Genomic DNA, 16,823 nt, shown 5'->3' with positions numbered 1-16,823 from the left:
CGATATGTAATATGTATGATCAGCCTCTGCGGTGTAATAATTGTTTTTGGACACAAGTTAGTGGTTCTTGATTCCCCTCCGCAAGTTGAAGGCCACGTAAACGTATCGCCGACGTTCACCTCCATCCACCCACTCTCCCCTCATCCCATCTAGCTTTGGCTTCCCTTCTAGCGGCCAATTTGGCACTCTCGGCCCTCACTCGCCGAATCCAATCAGCAACCTCTTTCTCGGTAGCTCGCCCGTGATGTTCTTCCTCGAGAAAGCTCTCCTCTACCGCTCGGCACACAGCTTCTTGCTCGGCGATCGAGGCCGCCAGCCGCTGATATAGTGCCTTAGGCGACCACGGAGCCAATGCGGTATCCATCTCCGATTGTTTCTTCCGCCAGGAAACCTCCAGGGACTGATGCGTCAAGAGCAGCGTTTCGGTCGAGCCGCGCAGCTCTGTGAGATGGGCCTGAAGCTCCAAGAGACGGTTGGCTAGGTCTTCGTTGTACTTGAGTCGCGATTGGAGGTTCTCCTGATGAGCGGAGTAGGAGGGGTGCTGGCTAGCGAGGGCAGAGAGGAGATTCGGGTCCTTGAGGATGGTCTGGAGGTCCACGGTCCTGGATACATTTCCGGTTAGAGACATGCTTTTCTGCGCTGACTATGAATAGAGGGGGAACGCCATACGATTTGTCCTTGACGGCGTCGGGCAACCATCCCTCCTCGGCGGTCGGGGCCTGGGGAAGAGGATTGACAGGGGCCATGCCGGAGGAAGTGTGTTGATGAAACCCCTGCGAGCCCATCCCGTTCAGAGCGTACCGAGGGTCCTGGTACTGGTGTGGTGTAGATGGGTTGATCTGCGGTGTACCCCCTCGACTAGCCTCGTGGCTGCCGGGCTTGGGAGGGGGAGGCGGAGGTGTGTCGGGATTAAGGGCTGGATTCATAGCGGAAGAGTGGAAGGCTGCGGGATGCATTTGCACCAATCCAAAGGGAAGATGAAAGGGGAATCGTCTGGGGATGACGCCGGACGAGCCAATGGAGATCGGAGGACCTCAGGCAGCGACGGAGAGGATGCGGGGAAGGTCACGTGGAATGCATAGAACGGAGTTTTAAGTAGTTCTAAATATGTACATCGCATCCATATGTAGGTACTTTGATAGCAAACGGATATCCGATAGTTCATGTTGTGGCCCAGATCTAACCAACTCATTACTTTTGATATCTTCATTATGTCATAATCAGTCGGGGGAAAAACTGTCTGCTCGTAGCCTTGTAAATACCCCAAGTCCATGACCTGAAGTCATGTATGACGGCATATGGCCTAGAGAGATCCCCTCTTGCTTTTTCTTGAGGGTTGGGTCTATATATCAAGGGTTCTATCCATCTCTCAGTAACCAGGACCCGGCCATGCCTTGACCAAGCCCAGCTAAGTCGTAGACATCCTGCAATTAAGCCGGACTTCTACGGCCTGATCATCGCGAGGATGATACGACTGGAGAGTCTAATGCCCCTCTAAACGCTCCCACTGTAAAGATTCCTGTTTCCCAGTACTTCCAGACCCCTCCCTCTAATCCACTCGACGCCGCACTTCCCGATCCTGGGTATCGACATTCCCCCGCAGAGCGTCCTGAACCAAGTTTCGCAATTCACTCTGCGTCTCCTCGCTGTGGAAGTCCTCGCGCGCCGCCAGCTCATCAATCCGGCGCTTGAACTCCGGATCCACCTGATCGGCACCCGCGTTGACTTCCTGCTCCGACACCGTCCCCATGTTGACCTGGATATTCGGCGGCAGCGGCGGGGCGGGGTTCAGCGCATCCGCCGGCTTCTCAGCGGGTATCGGGAGACCCATCACCTGTCGAAGATAGGTGGCGACCTCGGGGAAAGCGTCTTCGGTTTCGATGTTGTCCAGCGCCGTGAATCCCTCGTAGTTCTTGCGGTAGAAGTCCACCCGCAGCTCCTCGACGAGACATTTGGCGATGTCGACGGTCTCCGTCACGAATAGGCAGGTCTCGCCGTCTTCGTCGAGTAGGTTCACGTCCACATTGTATTCGTTCACCAGGGCGTGGAGCAAATCGATGTGTCCATACGACGTGGCGGCGTGAAGGAGCGAGTATCCGTGCTCATCTTGACCGGTTGCGATGGAGGGGTTGGCTTGTAGGAGAGCGAGAACCCCGGCGGGGTTTTCGGCGGCCATGATGTAAGGGTTGGGTTGAGTCATTGCGGCGGAGGGTGACTTTGGGGATGAGTCAATGTCTTGAATTGTGTCACAAAAGGAGCCCGGGAATGGCAGTTGATGGAATGCCGTTTGTTGAGTTGGAAGAAAGAAGGGGAAGAAGTGGCGCAGGCGGAGCGATGAAAGGAAAAAGAAAGAAAAAGGATCGGCGTGAATTTCTGCCCCGCAAAGCAACCAACACCGATAAGCTTGACTCACACAAGGCTCTAGACACTTTGCCTTTGAATTCATTTCGTTAAAAATAGCTTCTCGCTCCTGAAATAATTGGGCAGGAGTGGATGGTTTGATTATTTATACCCAAACCTTTTTCTCGTCAGCAAATCCACTTCGTTCACCATCTCGCGAACACTCCCTCCCTTCGTTCGGCTCTTTCTCCCGCCGACCCTGGCGATCCCAACTCGAGCTTCAACAATTCCCGTCAATTTTACGTATCCTAAAGGAATCCAGGCACCGATAAGAACCAGCTGCACAATGGTGAAGCAAGACGTTAGGGAGGTTGTCCGACTCGTCGGCAGCCTGGAGACCGCGAGCCAGAGGAACAAGAAAGACGGGAAGAAGGCGTTCATTTGCAAGAAAACCACCTTTCCGGTCGCTGGGTCTGATAACATCGCCGTGGACTCCTGGAGGTTTATGGACTGGGACTACAAACGATCCGACCTTCCGACATACGCTCGTGGATTGTTCACAACCAAGAGGAAGGATGGGACCCCCGAAATCGCGGTTCGCGGCTACGATAAGTTCTTCAACATCGACGAGGTGGACGCGACCAAGTGGAGGAACATTGAGAACAAGACCCGGGGTCCTTACGAGCTCAGCGTGAAGGAAAACGGGTGCATCATCTTTATCGCGGGCTTGGAGGACGACTCGTTGTTGGTGTGCAGCAAACATTCGACCGGAGGACGGCAGGATACCGAAGTGAGCCATGCGCAGGCCGGTGAGCGATGGGTTGAAAAGCACGTCAGCTCGGTAGGCAAGTCCGTCAAAGAGCTGGCCCGAGAGCTGCGCCGGATGAATGCCACCGCGGTGGGCGAGCTGTGCGACGACAGCTTCGAAGAGCACGTTTTGGCCTACGACCAGGTTGCGTCGGGAATCTACCTTCACGGTCTCAACTTCAACGTCCCGCAGTTCGCGACATGCTCGAGCACCGAAGTTCATGAGTTTGCCGATAAATGGGGGTTCAAGAAGGCCAAGTTCATGGTCTATGACGATATCGACACGGTAAAAAAGTTCCTTGATCAGTGCGCGGAGTCGGGAACCTGGGATGGCCGAGAGACCGAAGGGTTTGTGATCCGATGCCACAGGCAGGAAACAAGCACGGCGCCTCTGGAGGACTGGTTCTTCAAATACAAATTCGAAGAGCCGTACTTGATGTACCGGCAATGGCGTGAATGCACCAAGGCGGTCATTTCAGGCAAGGTACCCAACATCAAGAAGCACAAGAAGATCACCGAGGAGTACCTGCAGTACGCCCGACGGCAGTTCGTCAAAAACCCCAAATTAACAACCCTTTACCAGCACAACCACGGAATCATTTCTCTGCGAGAAGGCTTCCTCCAAGAGCGCGGGCTGAAGGGCTCGGAGATCATTGCCATGGAAAACGAGGGACCCTGCGAGGTGACCAACAATGTGATCCTGGCCCCCATTGCCTCGCTCGGATGTGGAAAGACAACCGTGGCCGTTGCCTTGGTTAAGCTGTTCAACTGGGGCCATGTGCAGAACGACAACATCCCTAAGCAGAAGAACAAGCCGAAGAAGTTCGCCCTCGACATCACCAACCTTCTTGCCGCGCACCCCGTTGTCATCGCAGACCGCAACAACCACATGCGGCGCGAACGGCAGCAGCTCATGGATGATCTCCTTCCGGTGGTCCCTGACGCTCGCTTCGTCGCGCTCCAGTACGTTCACGAGCCTAAGGGCCAGCTTCTCCCTGGGATTCGCGAGGTGACGCGCCGGCGAGTCCTGGACCGCGGAGACAACCACCAGACCATCCGCGCCGGCACCCAGAACTCCGAGGATGTCATCGGCATCATGGAGGGATTCCTGAATCGCTTCGAGGGCATCGACACCGACCGCGAGCCGGACAAGAGCTTCGACGCAACGATCGACCTGGACGTGGCCGCCTCGTCCCGCGAGAACCTCGAGAAGGTGGTCACCTCCTTGCATTCCCTCTACCCCCATCTCATCAAGCAGGTGCCGACCCCTCAGGAACTGGACGCCGCCATTCACAGCGCCATGGCCGAGTACGAAGTCCAGCTGGACCTCAGCCATCAATACGGCAACAAGGGCCCCAAGCAGAAGAACAACAATAACAAGAAACCCAGCCCCGGCGCTGCCTCCACTCCACCTCCTCCCCCCAACTCGCAAACGCTCGCAAAGAACATCGAATACTTCGGCATCACCCTCCCCGCCGCCGACATCACCCACACCCTACAATCCCTCTTCCCCGCGTCCACCACCAGCCCCGACAAAGCCCGCATCTACAACCACCTCCTGCACTCCCGCCGCATCCAGCCCGCCTTCCACGTCACCCTCATCCACCGCGCCTCGAAAAAAGACCGCCCGGACATCTGGGACACCTACACCCGTCGCTACCTCGACAAGATGGCCTCCAAACCGGACTCCGACCCCACCATCACCCCGGTCCTGGCCCCCGCCCGCGTCCGCCTCGAACGTCTCATCTGGGACGACCGCCTCATGGCCTTCGTCGCGCGGATCCTACCCTCCTCTTCCTCTGCCACCGACTCCGACGACCAGCAGGATCCCGAGTGGTCGTGCGCCAACCCCATCCCACACGTCACGGTCGGGACCGTGTCGCCCGATGTCAAACCGAAGGAGAGCAATGATCTGCTACAGCGCTGGCTGAAGGTCGGCTCCGGTCCTGGGACGGGGATCTGGGAGGCTGAGATCCCCGGCGTGAAGGTCGTGTCGGGACAGGTGGGTGTGGTGATGAGTCGGAGGTGATCTTTCTTTTGCTTCTTAGCTTTAAGCAAGACATGTTTGGTATGCTTGAGGAGGAAGACAGGAAGGAAGGGAATATTGGATTGGCTTTTTCTGTCTATATAGATGTCTATCTAGACAGGGTAGGATGGATGGGATGGGATAGAACAGGATTGGGGTCACGATTATTTATGATTAGGATCAGGATCAGGACAGGATTTAGACAAGATCAAGAGTCAGAGAAAAAAAAAAAGATGAATTTAAAAGGAATCAATCTCATAACATTTACAGGAATGATTCATTCTCTTCGGGTACTTCTATTACTTATCAACAGCATCGGATATCATACACGTATTCAGAAGATGACTAAGTCAAGGACAGTCCATTAAATTGTACATAGAATATAGAGGGAGAGAACACTACAATCATCTACCCATCTATCACGAAAGTGATCTAGATATGCTCGACAACGTAACGCTACATCCCAAGTCGTGACAGCAACAGTATAACATTAGTTGGTTATCCAAGAAGAGACGCGCTGGGCACCGAACCGGCCCATGAACTGCAAGCCGGTGCTGCCCATGGGGAAGTAGCTGACGAGGTACCAGAGGAGGGCGGCCAGCTGGAAGATAGACGAGATGAGCGTGAGGAAGGTCGAATGAAGCTGGAAGCAAAAAGGGTTAGCTTTCATTCTCTGCGTCGTAGTCATCCGGAGGTATATTCGCATGGGAAGGGGGGATAAGCAAAGGATGCGGCTCCCTCGAGTCGCGGGAAATTTTCGTCTGCACCCGAAGGAGAAAAGGTCACGCCTGGCATGTGCATGAATGATGTCATAGCAGACAGGAGCATGTTGTGCATATGCATCAGGTGGAGAGGGAGGGAAGGAATGCAAGATCTGGTCTTGTCGCGATTCTCAACACGACCGCACGGGGACCTGGAGAGGCGGCAGGCGGCAGAAGCGCGAATCTCGAGAAGCGTCCAGAACAGGGGGAGGGATAAGACGCCACCAAATCAACGAGAAAGAAAAGGAATAAAAAAAGAAAATCAAAAACCAAAAACCAAGAAAAAAGTAATAGGAATAATCAACAGGCAACCACTTACCCCGATGGCAAAGTAGAGAGTCATGGCAATCGAACCAAAATAGGCGGCCGTAAAGGGCAGCCGTGATCCCGAGACCAGATGCTTAGCGTAGACCAGGGGTCCCATGAGAACCGCCCATGATAGCAGAAAGAGAAGAGAGCCGACGGACCATCTAGATTAAACAGCCCCGAGCCGGATGGCGTCAGCGTTTTGGCAGGGCAAAAAAGTAGGGTGAGTCGATCTTGGCAACGAGCAGAACGGATGTGTATGCGGGCAAGATCGACCGGGCGTGGTACAGCCACAGGCCACAGGCATGACAAGCCCTACACCGCCTCGTGCCAGGACCGATGTTGAAGAATGCAGTGGGAGGCAGAGAGGATGAAGGCACTTACAAGATCGCAAACTTGCGGGGTTTGAGCGACAGCACTGGGAACAGGAAAAAGCAAATCATGAAGCAGACCGCCGCTCCAAGGTTACATGCCGCAAAGACGAGCATGCGATCCCACCGACTCACTAGAAAACAGATCAGATGGTTAGCCAGACATGATTCGATTTCCCTCTCACTCCGTCCATGCCCTTTTTTCCCTTTCTTTTTTTTTTTCTTGCACTGGTGTGTAGGAGAGACCAAAATCAAGGCACAGTCCGACTAGATACGCTCGTCCCCACGGCTTCCGTGAAACCCAGCCAGACGCAGGAACTGAACGGTTGTCACCTGGACCAGGCAGTGCAGCAAATCAGGGAATAGACAAGAGCTTGTCGGAGCCATCGGTCATGGGCTCGGGGGGATCTTACGGGCAAAGAAAGTGTCCTCCTCTTCCCGTCGATTTGCAGCCGGTAGGGGAGCTCCCGGAGCTTCGTGAGTGGGCAGTTGCACATAGCCTTCCCCTCCGAACGGATTCCATGACTGTAACCGTGATAGGAAAGGAGTCGACGCCGACGAGTTATTGGTGCGCACCGGTAGATCAGGGTCTCGTCGCGCCCAGCCTAAGGAGTTGACCGAGTCGCGGAACGAATTAGAGGCCATGGTTGTGATTTGCTTCCTTGGGGAACCCCCCTGTAATGTCTAAAATGCGTGCCGAAGAAGGAAGAATTGTTCGTAAAGGGGGGGGTGGAGGGTGAACCGAGAAGGAGGGGTGGATTGGTGTGGGTAAGGGGAAGAAAAGAGGCTTTTTGGCTGCAAGAAAAGCAAGACCGGGCCAGCGTTAGTGTCAACGGTAGGCAGACCAGTGAGAACGCAACGCTAGAATGTCAAGCTGAGGCAGTCTCTGCAGGGACTATGCACGGCGGAAACCAGTCTGTACGTGCAGATGATCTGCAGATATCAATCAGCCAGTGTGGGCGAGAAGGTGTCCGGCGTAACCAGCGGTCGGCGGGCCAGATGACTGTTGCGCAACCGGACTAAAACACCCGAGAGGGAGCTTGGGCACGGGGCAACTCGAGCACCCGCTAGCACGTCGTGCTTTCTTGGACGCTCGTCAACCCGATAAGCTTGTGATTGATTCCCCTTGTGTCTTGTAAATTAACTCGCGGGCAAATTCTAATTTTCTTTGATAGATTTTATTCCGGGATGGGGGGGGGGATATCCGGGTTCGGTAGAGCGGTTGGTCAGTCGGCGGCAGGAATGACGATATACAACCAATCCAGCACGGGGAATGTGAAGGCGACTAAGGTAATGTAGGTATTGAGGGTGTAATAGACGGATCGATAAGAGCTAGGTACTAGCACGATAGCCTGGTGGAGAAGGCTTGCGGAGAATAGGAAGGTGAGGAGGAAGAGGGAGGGGGGGGGGACTGCTGCAAGATGATGGTAGAGTCAAAAATCGGACGGCGTAACCTAAGGCTCTAGCACCAAACAAACGCACGATAGAGATCGCTTCTAGACAGGCGGCAGCATTAGCCATCATCATCTGACTTTGGAAAGGGAGGAGAAGAAGAAGTCAAGAAGGAGGGGGGGAAAGGGAGGGGGGAAGGGTGGGTGTGGCAGTGGGAGGGTTGAGCAGGTGGTTTACAAAAATCGAATCAAATCAAATCATAAAAACACGAACAAAGCCGGGGTTGGAAAGACCAGGGGGAGGGTTACATACCACGAGAGTTGGAAACGAGGACTACTGTGTCAGTAGTCGTAATGACAGTGATGATGCTATTCTGGGGGGAGCCTTCCGGTGATGTCTCTGAACAGGCTGGAGGAAGAAGATGGAGGAATTCGGGTGGGTTGCCTGAGCCACCAATCGAAGTCGGGCGCAACGGTGACGGGGGCCAGCTGACGGCACTAAGCCTGATCCGCGCTGGTGCCCCACTGTCTGTTGCCCATACGCCAATGAGCGACTGACGATGTACCGCAGGGGACGGCACCAATGCAATTGATTGGCCACCCGTGCTGGTCCGTGCCCTCCCCGCTTGAGGCCATTGGAGCAAATCCGCCACCGCCCATGGGGTTTAATCATTTAGCGCCGTTCCCGCTGACCTTCCATTGTTCCCTTCTTACTTCCTCCTCCTACTTGCCTATGAGCGATTGAACCACACCTACATCACTCGCGTTAGGGCGGTCTCTACGGTAGATCAACGGAGCACTACTCACTACGAATCAGCCAACCCTACCCCAACGAGCATAGTCGCTCTCTGCTATGACTCCTCGCCGAGTCAATACTAGCCCGTATTCAGTAGCCAGTACAGATAGTCAGGATCACTTTTGCGCGGGAGACCCGACGGTGACCAAGAGGGTACGCTGTTTGGACCAGTGACGATCGCAAATCCCTCATTGATTCCCTGCTTGGTCTCCTTCTTAGCCCAGTCGATCGTTGCTAGAGCAGCCGTTGAGTGCAGAAGTCTACTTGAACTCCATGTACGGGTACTGAGCGGTCTAATCGGAAAGTATAACGAGCGCGGCGGGGGAAGTCTGATCAGAGACACATTACGTAGTTGGACACTTGCGTTTTTTTTTTTTTTTTTATCGATCGGGCAGATCATCCGAGCCGGGGGTAAATCATCCAAGGCGAATGACTGGTTTGCAGCAGTATCAGCATCATGGTCTCCATTCAGATGCCCTCTGAGGTAGTTGGGAGGAAAAGAAAAGAAAAATTTATACTAAATGACTGAAATAAAATCAAGGAAAATAAACAGGATAATCGGGTAATAACCCTATCTTATATCCGAGACCACTCGCAAGGTTTCCCATGTTACATTACCTATCATAAGCGGATATCATCTCCTCCTCCCATAGAGAGACAGGGCTCGCTATCTCCAGGGTGTCATATTAGCCCCGACGCTTGCGAAGAATAACCGAAGGCAACCCAAGAACAAAAGGATTCGCATCCTGTAACTTACCGGGGGCAGTTCCTGAAACGCCAACTTCGCATCTGCACGGCCATGGAAGCGTAGCCATAATTAACGGATATCCCGGGGTGCGTCTCCTTGCAGTCAACCGTGGATATCGCGGCCATGCACTCCGAACTTTGACGGGACGGGACGACCACGGGAGCCAAAAAAATCGCCTCCCTCTAAGTGAAGATAGCACGAGTTCCCCCGTTCGCACCTGGATGAAGCACCATTCCGTTGTTAATCAAACTGCAGACGTGCAGGAATCGTAGTTGATGGGGTTTGTCGGTATGTGCCGTGCCTTGGTCCCACCCCACACCGCATCTTCTGCTGCCATCATGCTTGACGCCCACGATGAAGGGAAACCATGCCAGTACCGACATACCTGGACATATACACGGTACATCCATTTAGGGCACACCCATGGTACGGTACATACATCCCACCCACGCACCCACGTCGGTAGATGACTATTTCCCTAGGAGGAGAGAAACATATTAATATCGGCTTGGCATACCTGACCTATCCTACGGTGTACTTTGCCGTAGCAGGTTTTGGCCGGACAGGAGATAGCAGTAGATTGGAATGGAGACCCTGATTGGGCTAGCATATTTTGACAGCATTCCTATCTCCAAGGTAAAGTCTTCTCGGGGGAGCTGAGGGCGAGCTAAAAGATGCTACCCACATTCCTAGATCCGCAGTATTCCAAATCATGGATGACTGAACGAGCTCGAAGAATGACTGATAGAAGACCAGGGCTTTGACGGATAACCTCAATGAGGAAAAGGAAAAGGAATTAATTTAGTGGTCGGACCGGAATAGGCAATCCACTTGGGAATCATTATCTCTCTCTCTCTCTCTCTCTCTCTGCGCAAGGGAAAACGCCTCGAACTAAAAAAGGTGACCCCTCCAGCCTATCACACATGCCCGCCGACACGCACGACGCACTTCGTCTCGGGAGGCGACAGGATCTCCAGCCTGCACCGTGTCACGGACCGCCTTTCGAGTGTCAGCGTCGAAGAACGCTCGGACAGCCGTGGGGATCCGGGGGTTTGGACTCATCAGCGGCGTCGCCTTGTGGGAGAAGGCAGCTCTGATACTGCGGCGGTGCGGCTACTGCAGAAAATCATTTATCCACGCCGATCTACACAAGTAGTAAATCAGGATCCTACTCCTCCCGAGACTGAATAATAATAGACTGCGATTATAGCATAAGCGGTAGTCCCGTCGTCATCAAGGGTCGTGTTCACTGGTCATCCAACGCTGCGACTCAAGAATCCAACATTACTACTACCGCCTAGCTGCACACCTCTTCGTTTTTCTTCCTTTTTCTCCCGGTTGAATCGGTTTTCTTGGTTTGTCGATCGTCTTAGTGTCCTCCTCTCGTCCGTGAATAATGACTATCCCTCGATAATCAGGTATGGGGGAAGATCCGAAATCCTTGGATGGGGCTGCACCAGACTTGCAGGAAGGAGATCGCTTCCCCCATCCATCCCTTCCACATGGTGTCCCACGATCATCCATACATTCCAGCAGTACCCGCCATTAGGGTCGTATTGTCGGCAAGACATTTACGAGAGGGTAAACTCAGGGCTGCCTTTTCATGTATTTTTCTATTTATTTTTATTTTCTGATCGAGGGAGGGGGGAAATTTCTTTTTTTAAACCATAAATCATCCACCATAAACCATTAATTGATGGCACTCCATCTGCGATGATGTCATTCCTCCCCTCCCTGTCTCATTGCTTCTGAAATATTTCGTGCCTACAGCTAAATGAATCATATTACTATTACTATTATTATTATTATTAATCCGGTTATCGCTATGATTGCGACGCTAATTTGGCCTCACGCTTCGGGGTCATCATCCCCCTCTTGGTATGTTTGGGGTTTGCCCGAACGGGGCATCTGATACATTCTACTCAGCTTCGGCTCTCAAGTCCGGCCGTCTTCTGCCAACCAGAATTCCTGCTAATCTTCCTCAACGAAACCAGACTAATCGAAGTACTATTCTTTCAAACCATCCAGCCTAGCCTGACCGCGGTGAGTCATGGTGGACGGCGAGGAACAGGTGACAAAGCTGGTAGTACCTGGCTGCTCATGGGATGATAGTGGATGCTTGATTTCCCCCCACCGGACTGTACGACCCTCCTTGAGGAACAAGAAGTTGGCTACACCATCTTGCTTTGGATCACACCCCCTTTCTTCACTGAATCTGGGCGTTACCGGAGGTTGACACCCTCCTTCAGCGTAGTTTAGTTCGCCGGTGTTGAGTGGAGTTCTTCGGGGTCCCCCTCACGCACCTTTCCCCCTCCTTTTCGCCAATGATGTTTTTTTTATTTAATCCTGATCATTTTTTATTTTCTCTTTTGATTTATTTATTTATTTTATTTTCATTTCTAGATAATTAAATTAAATTAATCAATTTACAACCCCCGATCCCCCGTTGAAGAAGGAAGAGCGACGCACGTAATTCCCGTCGCGAGTTTATCAAGCCTCGTCGATTTGAGGATCGACGGCCTGCATGACCATCGCTGTGATATATCAAATGGGAGCCGATGGAGAACGCCTCGACTGCCCTTTAAAGCCTCCATTCCCTCGCTCGTTCGACCTACCGACCTTTCTCTGGATTCTCATTTGATTCCAATTCTCTGTCTCGCTTCAGCTCTACCGCCATCGCGCTTGGTCGAAGTTGGCATATCCTGCATTCGACCTACACCAGCCTCCAACCATCCACGCAGCCTTTGGTTATTTCTTTTGCTGCTTCCTTCCCCCTCATGGGCTCCTTCCAGACAGGGTTACTGGCGATAAAAGATAACCTGACCCGACTCTTCTTCTCGTACTTACTTACCGCCTGAGCTCGAGCCTCTTGGTGTTTGCGACGACTCTTGGAATCGAACAGGGTGCATGTAAGTTCGCAAACGAACCATTTCCTTGCTTTTTCCTTCCTTTCTGCTCTTTTCTTTTTCTCCCTGATCGCGTCTTCCCTCCTACCCTGTTTCCGGTCTCTCCGTGGTTACATGTTCATGGCATTCTTTGCGGCGCAACGAGGCTTCTGAGGAACTACTGTCTTTGCCTAAGTCGTGATTGGACTCGGCGAGGCGCAGGCTATCCTCGCCACGTGTGAAGAGCATAAGAGTCCTTTTTAAGGCCGCTTCCTTCCTGGTGGCTGTTTTCCCGCCGTGCATTTCACCTATATATATCTCGGTCCCCACCGCGATAACCAGGTAGCTGATCTGACGGATTTGTTCTCTCCAGGAACGCAGTTCCATTGCCCAACCAACTTGATCAATAATAGATCTCAAGTGGTAAGTAAACATTTATTTTCCTTTTCATTATTGCTTGCGTTTCTTCAAGATTTGCGCATTTCACCCACCTGCACACTGCACACTGCACACTGCACACACATGGACCCTCAGCGCGAGACACTGGCGGGGTAGTGTTGTTCTTTCTTTCTTTCCTGCATGTTTTCCAACTCCGATTTTTCTCCGGGTTCACCGCAACCCGATTTGACTGCGGGCTTCATCCCCGAACCCTGCAGACTGCCTGCTTGACTCAGCGGGAGAATGGAAGGCGACACGGATGGCAACCCCTTGAGGAACGCGTTGCGGGGCGGCTTATTCGACGGGCGAAGTCGCCCAGACATGCCAGAAAAGGCTGAGCCGCCGCGGGGCAACGATTTGGATCCCAGAGCGTCTCACAGACTCACAGACCCCGAGGCGGGGAGAACTCAGTTCCTGGTTGGACCGAGGCGGAGCGCCGGAATCCGGGAGAGGCAAGAAAGTGAAGAGAAAAAAAAAAGAGAGAGAGAGAGAATGAGAGAGGACCAACGACAGGGGAAGTCCAGGCGCAGGCAACCGAAGAAGATGCAGTTCCTGGCTGGTGCCTTGTAGGATGCACCCGGTAATGCCGCGCTCCACCGCCCCGGGACTCAGGCTCACCGCCCCTCTTTTTCTTTCCTTTGGACTTCTTCGTCTCTCGCTCTCTTCGTCCCTCTCGCGCTTCCTCTGACCCCACCGGCTCTGGTTGCTCCAATAATCAATCAATTGCTCCATCCGTGATCGCTTCCTGTTCTCCATCTCTCCACACCAGCTACTCTCTGTCCCTTTCCCCCTCTTCTTGTGCTACCCGTATACTCCAAGACCGGGTGAAAGAGCTGGCATTTTATCACTCCTTCTCCCCTCGGAGAAGTACAGTGAGAGCCAAATCCGGGCAGAACTCCAGCTTCGGGGCTTTGTCCGACTCGGCCGGTCCTCGCGCGTCCCTCCGTCCCTCCTCTCTTTCCTAGTCTTATCGCACTGTTCCAGCCCGTCAAGTCTCCGCGGGCCCATCGTGCCGGCCTTTTGACTCTGGATTGCCTTCTGGTTGTCTCGCTTATGGCCGCGATTCCCTAATCTCTCCTGATTTTTTGTTTTGCTTTTTTCCTTGATTGACTTTGTTACCCCATATTCCCGGTCGCTCACGGTAGAATTTTCCAGACTTGTCCCCTATTTCCATCTTTGTGCGATCGACGCCACCCGGCGCTGCCGCCTATTGGACTTAGAATTCCGCCCACGATACTGGCATTTGCCGACCTGTCCGCTTTCGACTCATACTTTTTCCCTTTCCCCTGCTTCCTTTTAAATCATCCCCATCCGCCTGTCTAGCCTTGCCATTCGTTTTTGGCATCAACGAACCTCCTCGCATCCGCCTCGAGTCATCGCGCTCCTACAACCAATTGCATTTCATCATCACCATCAAGGGGGAGGTGTGTGCCTACCGCCCTATTTCCTGTTTCTTCATCTTCTCCTGGTGAGTGTCTCAGTTCGCCCCTCCTCACATTTTTGGCATCCTCGCCAGGACCTTGTTGGCATCCATTCTTGTTGAATGGAGAAGAGTAGTTATATTAACCAGATCCGCTTTCCTCAGGACCTTAGACGCAATCTTTTTTCTTCGTTCCCGCTTTTGATGCCTTGACTCGGTGACTCAGTCTCACTCGCTAGTTTTTAGCATCCGTCCCCATCGAATCCTATCATCGTTACCTCGACTTGAAGTGACTCGAATATACTTTTTGCGACGCTTGGTGTCGCATTGAATTTGGAACGAACTCGCTAGTTGGATCGGATTTCACCGACCCTTTCTTTTTTTGCCTCTCTTCGTGCTCTCGCCCGTGAGTTTGGATCTCGGACTGTAAGGGGTTCCCTGTGGATACGTTCTCTCGGCCTTTTGTCCGAGACTTGTACATGCTCGCTACACTATGACCGAAACGAGCATATTCATAAAGAGTGACCCTGACGAACACAACAGTGACCATTTCATGATGTCGCATTCCGGCTACATGTCCAATCAATTCGGCAACACCGACGGTGTTGACCCCTCAGAACTTACCATGCAAAATGGTGGATTCATGTCATATCCATTTGGCTCCCAACAGAACATGTCCTCAAGCTTCAACTTCGGAAACTCCGGTATTGACACCGATGAATTACTGGACCTGGAAATCAACGGCCACAATGGGATTCAGCGCGCCGACAGCATGAACTTCCTCCAGGATCAGACCCACTCCAGTGCCGGGATTTCCATGAGCCACCCCGGCCAGATGTCGCAGATGTATTCCAATACCCCGGAGGGAGCTCCCATGCATAGCCCCTTCATGCATAATAGTTTTAACTATGACCAATTCCGGCCAATGAACCAACAGGGACAGCAGCCCACCCCCCACATGCAGAGTGCTGGCTCCCACTTCGAGCAAAGCTACCTGAATGGCAAGACACGACCCAGCCTCCAGGCAGTGGATCGCTCCGCGGATGGCCGCAGCCCGATGACCCCGAAGACCCCGGCCCTGGGCGCGTTGACTCTTGGTACCCCCGAATCCGGGAGCTTCCCTACCCAGCCCATTCGCACAGGACTTCAGCACCGCCATCAGAAGACCCTCTCCAACCAGTGGGATGGGACGCCGGGAAGCGCCCATTCGTATGTGGAATCTCCTATCTCGTCCCCCAGTCATCCTCACCACGCCGGGATCTCCGAGATCCTCAAATCGGGCAAACATGCTTCCTTGCCGGCCAAGGTTGATGGTCACATGCCCGGTAGCGCGCAGGATTTGGAATCGCAGGAAGCCAAGCGCCGTCGCCGCCGGGCCTCCCACAACCTCGTTGAGCGTCGCCGGCGGGACAACATCAACGAGCGAATCCAGGATCTCTCGCACTTGGTCCCCCAGCACCGACTGGAGGACGACAAGGTTCGGAAGCAGCTGGTGAATAACACGACCATGTCTGCTACGGGAGCCAACCCTAATGCCGCCACGTCTCTGTTGGCGGGCGGCAATGGCCGTCGCGCAACGGCGGGTAACATCACCATGGGCCTTCCCATCGAGGAGAAGGAGAAAGGTCCCAACAAAGGTGACATCCTGAACGGCGCCGTGGGATGGATGAGGGACCTGATGTGGGCTCTGCATGTCAAGCATCAGCAGGAGGCCGAACTGGCCGAGCTGATCAGCAGCCTTGGAGGAACTTGGCCCTTCGAGCAGACAGAAGAAGAGAAGCGAATGCGAACCGAGATTCTTGATGCGCTCGAGAAGAACGACCCCAGCTCTTTCAGCTACAGCCGAGCCCCCGGGACCGGTCTCCGGGTGCCGAAACACACGAACATGGCCGGTGATGCTGTCTCTGGCAACGGCGGCTTGAGCCCCCAGAGCCTTAGCCCGTCCTACAACAGCGGCGGTAGCAGCAGTGGCGGCACTGGCCAGGCGCAATACTGGAGTACCTCAGGACACGCCGGAATGAGTTTCAAGGAGGAGGATGAATACGCCATGGAGATGAACTAGAACCGACATGTGGTTCTAGGACCTCTTCACGCTCATGTCATCTTTCAAAGTACCATCCGATACATCTACGAACACATGCCATGACCTGTTGCATACAAACGGCGTCCAACGGAGCAGTTGAACCGGCGAACACGGAAGTCTTGACATATTCATATCTGACTTTTAATGACTCTGCGCTTTCAGTTGGTTTTTGTTTTAGGGTGAGCTTTAATTGTCTTGTTTTCTATGGGTTATGGATTGATCGATTCTGTCCTTCTTTTGTTGTTATTACCTTGAAGCTTTTTCCCTTTTGATTATTATTATCTTTTATTCTCTGGCTCTCGAATTCGTTCTGATGTTCATGCGTTTATTCTGGGTCGGACTATGTTAATTCTGCTTCTCTCCCCTTTGACTATTACTGCATACATGTTGCCCAGATCTCTTGTCTTCATTGCCCCCTGGGTGGCCTAGATTGAATCCAACATTAGTCGGG

At 53.1% G+C, this 16,823-nt stretch overlaps 6 protein-coding genes across 6 annotated transcripts; 2 read left to right on the top strand and 4 right to left on the bottom strand.

The window, feature by feature from the left end:
• Nucleotides 1-115: 115 nt before the first annotated feature.
• On the bottom strand, nt 116-926 carry LDX57_003538 (vacuolar protein sorting family 37 protein; the record flags this gene model as incomplete). The annotated part of the gene is made up of 2 exons (XM_046085189.1): nt 116-602; nt 670-926. The coding sequence occupies 2 exons, from the start codon at nt 924-926 to the stop codon at nt 116-118; spliced, it is 744 nt and encodes a 247-aa protein (XP_045941152.1).
• Nucleotides 927-1,549: 623 nt separating this feature from the next.
• Nucleotides 1,550-2,200, bottom strand: LDX57_003537 (ankyrin repeat protein; the record flags this gene model as incomplete). Its single annotated transcript, XM_046085188.1, has 1 exon — nt 1,550-2,200. The coding sequence occupies one exon, from the start codon at nt 2,198-2,200 to the stop codon at nt 1,550-1,552; it is 651 nt and encodes a 216-aa protein (XP_045941151.1).
• A 486-nt stretch (nt 2,201-2,686) lies between these two features.
• Nucleotides 2,687-5,176, top strand: trl1 (tRNA ligase; the record flags this gene model as incomplete). Its single annotated transcript, XM_046085187.1, has 1 exon — nt 2,687-5,176. The coding sequence occupies one exon, from the start codon at nt 2,687-2,689 to the stop codon at nt 5,174-5,176; it is 2,490 nt and encodes an 829-aa protein (XP_045941150.1).
• A 487-nt stretch (nt 5,177-5,663) lies between these two features.
• On the bottom strand, nt 5,664-6,358 carry SFT2_2 (Got1/Sft2-like family vesicle transport protein; the record flags this gene model as incomplete). Its single annotated transcript, XM_046085186.1, has 2 exons — nt 5,664-5,816; nt 6,254-6,358. The coding sequence occupies 2 exons, from the start codon at nt 6,356-6,358 to the stop codon at nt 5,664-5,666; spliced, it is 258 nt and encodes an 85-aa protein (XP_045941149.1).
• A 262-nt stretch (nt 6,359-6,620) lies between these two features.
• On the bottom strand, nt 6,621-7,256 carry SFT2_1 (putative Golgi traffic protein SFT2; the record flags this gene model as incomplete). The annotated part of the gene is made up of 2 exons (XM_046085185.1): nt 6,621-6,745; nt 7,025-7,256. The coding sequence occupies 2 exons, from the start codon at nt 7,254-7,256 to the stop codon at nt 6,621-6,623; spliced, it is 357 nt and encodes a 118-aa protein (XP_045941148.1).
• Nucleotides 7,257-14,782: 7,526 nt separating this feature from the next.
• On the top strand, nt 14,783-16,351 carry LDX57_003533 (basic helix-loop-helix domain-containing protein; the record flags this gene model as incomplete). Its single annotated transcript, XM_046085184.1, has 1 exon — nt 14,783-16,351. The coding sequence occupies one exon, from the start codon at nt 14,783-14,785 to the stop codon at nt 16,349-16,351; it is 1,569 nt and encodes a 522-aa protein (XP_045941147.1).
• Nucleotides 16,352-16,823: the final 472 nt, after the last annotated feature.

The sequence above is a fragment of the Aspergillus melleus genome, assembly GCF_016097325.1.
Source record: "Aspergillus melleus strain CBS 546.65 chromosome Unknown contig2, whole genome shotgun sequence".
NCBI classification, from domain to species: domain Eukaryota; kingdom Fungi; phylum Ascomycota; class Eurotiomycetes; order Eurotiales; family Aspergillaceae; genus Aspergillus; species Aspergillus melleus.
Note: the sequence above shows the minus strand (reverse complement) of the source record. Positions and strands in the feature narration are given on the sequence as shown.